Raw genomic sequence first — 6,174 nt, 5'->3', positions numbered from 1 at the left:
CATCTAGCTTTTCTGAAGTTCACAACATCAAGGAGGGCAGCAACAGTGGAGGAGAAAAAAAGGTTGAACCTGAACAGCTGTGCTTGTTAAGGCTAGTAGAGGTTCAAGAGAAACATATTCAGAGAAACACCTGATTGTATTAAGAAGTTAATATAAAAGTATCTTGTATGACCAAGCAGAAGGATTGTAGTTCTGAAAGTGTTTCTAGTTTTGAAAGACACTGGGAAGACGGAGCCCATTTCCATTTAAGTAGGCATAGGTTTTGTTGGATACCAGAAATGTTTTCAAAGTTCTTTTCACATTTTGAAGGTGTGATATGCAAAGCAAAAGATAAGGGAGCCAATACAGACTTCCTTTCATGAATCCAGCCCTATATCCTTAGTGGTATCTTATCCGTGCCGCCTGCAGATCAGTATTTACAGTTCCCAAGTATCACAGTAAGCAACACCTTTCTTTAAAGCTTTTCTTGTTCTTGCCACTTTTCTTGCCATTCTTGTCTTTGTTTTCTGACATTTTTTTTGCTCTGATTTCTCTCATCAAATCAAAGAATACCTAGGAGGGAAGAAAAAGAATGATTAAACAAGATCCACCACCAGAAAGCAGATAACTGTATTCAGCAAATAAAAACGCAGCATGACACCGTACCTGATTCAGCAGAAGCAAGTATAGACATTAGATTCCAGTGACAAACTCAACATTAGAATTATGTAGCATGTCAAGCAGGGCCAACGAGCAGCAGTCTTACCTGGCTATCAAATCACTCAATAGCCCTGTCTTAAGAGCTTTTTATTGAGCATCAACCTTTCACAAAAGTAGCACTCGAAGTTCATGAGAACATATTTCTCTGCCTAGCAAATATTTCTAGGCAAATCACTCTTGTTAACCATGCAAAACATTTATTCCAGTCCTTTCCATGTAGTTACAAACCCCATTCTGCTCAATGGCATTCTGCCTGTTTTATAATTAAAAATCTGCAGCATTCAAGTGACAGTGTCAAGCACAAAAAATTCTTAGCCTATGTTATAAGAATGATTCAGACAAAGTCATTACGCTGATATTTTCTTACCCCTGTACATCTCTGATGCCTAGGTACATGCCACTTAACATGCAACACCTATTTTACTCTAGAGTGTTATAAGAAAAGTTATTTTTAGGATCTCAGGGCAAGAACTTAATGTCACTCTACAGAGTTAGGGTTTTTTTTTTTTCCATGTAGAGCTACACAAGTCCAACACTTGGAAACAAGGCCAAGTTCAGAAGTTGAATAGTTTCATGCAAAACCCTGAAAGTTTTTTTTTTGTTTGTTTTACTATGGCATCAATGCACAATCATCATGGTGGCAAATAACATATACAAGAGTGCTTATATAGAGAATAATCACTATGGCATAAGACATCTAGAGAAGACCTATGCAAGTAAGTCTAGAACACCATGCTAGTACATCCCAAACAACTACACTGCTGCTAACCCCTAACTGAGTAGAAAGCTAGTCAAAGTATAAAACAAGCTAGGCATTTGCTAGTCACACGAGATGCTGATAGGCAAAAGGAGATCTTAATGTTTTACTACCCAGAATTTATGCATCTGACAGTGACTTACTAGAAACATTCTGCAAGTCAGAATTGTTGTTATGCCTGTTAACAAAACATCATACTTTGGAGAATTCTTAAACCCATTCACCAAATGTACTACTGGAAAGATACTGATTCAGGTATAAAGAGTTAAAACAAGGCAGCAGCAGCAGCTAGTACTGTCTCTGGCTCCATTAAGATAGGTATTTGCTTAAGTATACATATTCCAATAAGTTCATTCATTTATTATAATCTAGACTTTCAGAAGCCAAACTACTGATTTGCTTTCATCCTGGCAAGAGTCACTCAATTGAGCCAGCAGTAACAATTTAACTGAGAGTATGTTGCTTGTCTTACCTTATCTACATTTGCTCTGGTCTTGGCAGAAGTTTCTACATACTGCACACCCCACTCCTCTGCCTTACTTCTAGCTTCCTCTACAGGCACTTGTCTGCGCTCTTCCAAGTCAGATTTGTTTCCCACTACCAGTAAAGGGATTTTATCCTCTTCAGCCTTCACACGCAGGATCTGTTCCCTAATGCATCAGGTATTAGAGAATAATGAAAATTTAAAAATAAATATAAATTAAAAAATTACATGTCAGTAGCCCACCCTTATCAAGAGTGGATCAAGTGGTCTACATATTACTAGAGTTTACAACAGTATGTTTCCCAACAGTTCAACACCCACTTAAAACTATTCCAAGTTTAACATAATAATGCTATGGACTTTCACTAATAAAAATCTCACACTTCCATGATGACAGTTTTACCGTTTACTAAGCTTAGTAAACAGGGTCTAATAAGAGCTACATAACAACAGCAACTCACATCTGAAAAAGTGCCACATTTATCACAGAATCACAAAATGGTTTGGAAGGGACCTTAAAGGCCGTAGAGTTTCACCTTAGCATTCAGTCACCATCTTCCATTTCCAGTCTACATGGCATCTTAACACTGGTCTGGGCAAGATCAAGGCTTTGCCAAGGCAGTAGGTTGGGAACAATATTAAGTAGCTGCCAGACATCATTCTTAATGGCTACCTAAACTTTACACAAGGGAAAGATTTCCTAAACAGTGATGAACTAAAAAGATAGCAACCTTCCTCTTTCATAAACTCCAAGAAAATATTTGAACCGTCAGCATGAACCTAACTATTCTTTGTCATTCTAAAATGACCTATCACACTCCAGGAAAGGAGACAGAATGATGCTGCATATTGGTCTCAAAGTCTGTGCTATTACTGGAGTAAAACACAGGTTGAAACCAGACTGATACATGTTTCTGTCCACTATGATGCTAGAAGAACTGGACCAGTCTACAGCTGTTTAGATTGCTTCATATTGCTATGAATAAGAGCCAAACAAGGCATGAGCATGATGCTACACTGCCTCATCCCACTGAGTCACCACACTACTTCAGATGCCTGCACTTTCCATCCACAAAATATATGCAGAGTATGAAAATCTAAAATACTGTCAACACTGAAGACAATTTGCTATTGCATTCAACTGTACCTCCACACGTTTTCACATTAGAGGCAACAAAAGCAAAAACTGGCTGCATAGCATCAGAAGAGTTAAGATTTACAGATAAGCCCATAGTTCAGTGTAACTTTTTCATAGTTTAAGAGTTCTGGAAGTTAGAGGGTCAATAATACCAATCTGCAGATTAACCTCTGATGCTGGGACTCATACTACCCACTCCCCCTTCCCTCAGGAAGATTTTTCTAAGGATCTGGTTCTTCGGTGTCAGCCCAACTAATATTCTATTTAACTTTTTCACTACTTCTGCACCATTGAAAAGCAGAGAATTCTCCAACACAATGCTTTTAGGTCCTTCTTCCTCATCTTGAGGGCTAGCATTGCTTTTTCATTGCTTTGTTCTAGATCCTTGAACCAACACAGAGTTACTAGTTACAGAAGTCTGACAAAACCCCAAAGACCTCCAAGATAGCTACTCCTATTCCTCCTCATCCAAAGCCTTAACCCTTATGTGCTTAAGGGAAATATAAGGTTAAACCCAAGTAAAAGCCCAAGCTGGGTATGGTATCCGACTTTATCCTCCATCTTCTGCTAGGAATAGTCTGAATACTTAGTTTTGCAGTCCTACAACAGTTCGATCACCTCCTTTCAGTGCTTCAGTTAGATCAAGTGAGCAGAACAGCTCTGCTTATGTGCCCCATGACTGTTAGCCTATGACGTCAAGCAAAGTCACAGAAATATTATATAACAAAGGAACAGTGTTTTTATAGTTAAGATTACAGAGTCTCCTACTACTGTTGGAATAGTTTAATACATTATGAATCTGGACCAGTCTTAGGGTGCAAGGTTTGCTGTAACTTTAAGAAAATCCTAGAAATAGGAGTCTACCTTAGCACCAGGACTTGCAGTACTAATTAGTGTCTGTTGACGTACCACCAAAGCAAAGAGACCATAAGCCACACTGATGATAAGCTTTTGTTCTAGCAAACATAAGGAACTCCTAACGCTTTCCCTATTCTTAGGCAAGTTTTTGCTTCAAGCTGTACATCTGTCCCAGGTAATACCTGGATTACCTTCTACAGCTGTTCTGAGGCAACAGCTATTATCAAATTAGAGTTAGAACACTTGCCCTGAAGAACCTGGATACCTGAGTTATGAGACCAGAACAATGGTTTAAACCTCATGTTTCTTTTACACCACATAAGCACTTTCTGTGCTCAATCTGGTGCTGATTTTTTACACTAGAACTGCTAATCCCAAGAACAAAAATGGAAGCATTTACTACTACTGTGTGTCTTTCTAGGAATACGTCTGCCTACAATAGTACTTCTTGGCTGCCAACCCTTGTTTGGCATCAATCCATACCTGAGAGCGGAGGCTAATCCTTCCTTTCCTTAGAGCACCTGCTTCTAGCAGTAAGCAATACAGTGTCTGAAACATGGCCAAATGGCAGACTTAATTCCAGAAGTACTGCTCTAAGATAATTAAACTTCACATCCATAAAGACTGAAAATTGGCTTGAATATGCATGTTTTAGGAGTCCAAGAATCTGTTACTGGCCTGAAGCTGCTGCTGGAATTATGTGCTCAGAAGTTGCAGGCATGAAGACAACTAGAGCCAGAGGCTGAATACCAAGGTCACCAGTTACTGGGAGCAATACAGTTGGGTTGCCACGTTTATTGATCAAATAGTAGAAAAGGATAAAGAGCTGTAGCTTTTAAGAGTTGTCAAAGCAACACTGAAACCAGATATTTCTCCCTGTTTGGGAGAGAGACTACTTACCGAAACTCTGCTGTTGCTGTGAAGGACTCATGCTCTGTTATTGAGAATACTAGAAGAAACCCTTCCCCACTGCGGAAATAGTTATCTCTGATAGCTGCATAATCCTCCTGTCCTGCTGTGTCCAGAATGTCTATCTGAACTTCTTCACCATCCAGAACTACTTTCTTTCTGTAGCTGTCAGCCTTGGTAGGTTCATAGTCTTCCACAAACTGAAGATAAGAAGGGGGTTAGTGTTCAGAATTACTGTCAAGAAGTCCCTGTTTTGGCCCATACCCATTTTCTCTCATTTCAGTGACATTTCAAATCCCCAAAATCTTCTCATAATTCAGCTAGCTACTAAGTTCCAAGACTTTTGTTAGCTTTGCTATAAAAAGAAAATTATGTAAGCACTTAAATACATCAAAGAGCCAGTCTCCTAGTCAAGATAAATTGTCTTGTTACACATAATGCTTCAGTTTCAGCACAGTTTAAGAGACAAAGACACAGTATAAGCTACCAGTGATCTGGTAGCTTCATCTAGATCTCCCACATCCAGAAAAAGCATTTGACTACTTCAAGTATAGGTACCTGACGTTTCAACAGGTTTAGATGATAGCATCCAGGTGCTGAACATCAGAACCTGTTCCATAATTACCCATTTTTAGTCAATTCAACACTGATCAGAGCCACAAAACCACTACCAGTTGTGCTGACAGCACATATTCAGCAGAACCCTTATCTTTTTTTGCAACTTACACTTAGTTCCCCTCCCCCACTAAAATAGGTTAGTAAGCTGTATCTACTGGTGCTTGAGAGAAGCTACTTACCTCATCATACATAAACTGAAGAGTGAGTGCAGACTTGCCCACACCTCCACTGCCAACCATAATTACTTTATGGAGGGCCAAGGAACTCTGGTTTTTGCTCTTGCTGGCAGCCATTGTCCTGCCTGCCACAGATGAAATGCCAGGCAACCAGTTAAATCTGCAGACACAAGAAACAGTCAGTATCCATGACAGTGATGACATCACGGTAACACACAGGTAAAGCACCCCACTAGTGCTGAAAGACCAGATTAAAACTCCACACAGCCATTTCAATGCACTGGCAAGCAAACCATGTTACTGCTGTCTAAAGTGTAAGTAGCAATGAGGTATTAAAACAAACACCTTCTATTTGTGACAACAGGCCCATTAATAAAAGTGCCAAAGCTTTAGCTAGCAGCTGCTAGCTGAACAAACTGTTCTTATTTATAAACCCATCCTACATGACTACTATCTACAGCATTTTCCAAAGAACAGAAAAAACCCTACAATCAAAAAACCCATGAAATGAAGGTTTTCATTATTCTTGTTTTAA

At 39.3% G+C, this 6,174-nt stretch overlaps 1 protein-coding gene across 1 annotated transcript; it reads right to left on the bottom strand.

The window, feature by feature from the left end:
* Nucleotides 1-300: 300 nt before the first annotated feature.
* Nucleotides 301-5,756, bottom strand: RALB (RAS like proto-oncogene B). Its single transcript, XM_054381488.1, has 4 exons — nt 5,643-5,756; nt 4,837-5,045; nt 1,929-2,106; nt 301-552 (listed from the first exon to the last, which is right to left on the bottom strand). Exons 1-4 carry the CDS (start codon nt 5,754-5,756, stop codon nt 433-435), a joined length of 621 nt encoding a protein of 206 aa, XP_054237463.1. The 3' UTR covers nt 301-432.
* Nucleotides 5,757-6,174: the final 418 nt, after the last annotated feature.

The sequence above is a fragment of the Indicator indicator genome, chromosome 5, assembly GCF_027791375.1.
Source record: "Indicator indicator isolate 239-I01 chromosome 5, UM_Iind_1.1, whole genome shotgun sequence".
Lineage (NCBI taxonomy): Eukaryota > Metazoa > Chordata > Aves > Piciformes > Indicatoridae > Indicator > Indicator indicator.
This window is presented reverse-complemented; position numbering and strand designations above follow the sequence as displayed.

What these genes read in the sequence shown, in the direction of transcription:
- RALB (XM_054381488.1), bottom strand. Translation starts at nt 5,756, where the DNA reads ATGGCTGCCAGCAAGAGCAAAAACCAGAGTTCCTTGGCCCTCCATAAA. An exon ending in ACAGCAACAGCAGAGTTTCG is followed by an intron (nt 2,107 to 4,836) that starts GTAAGTAGTCTC and finishes CTGATGCATTAG; the next exon opens with GGAACAGATCCTGCGTGTGA. An exon ending in CCAGAGCAAATGTAGATAAG is followed by an intron (nt 553 to 1,928) that starts GTAAGACAAGCA and finishes CTTCCCTCCTAG; the next exon opens with GTATTCTTTGATTTGATGAG.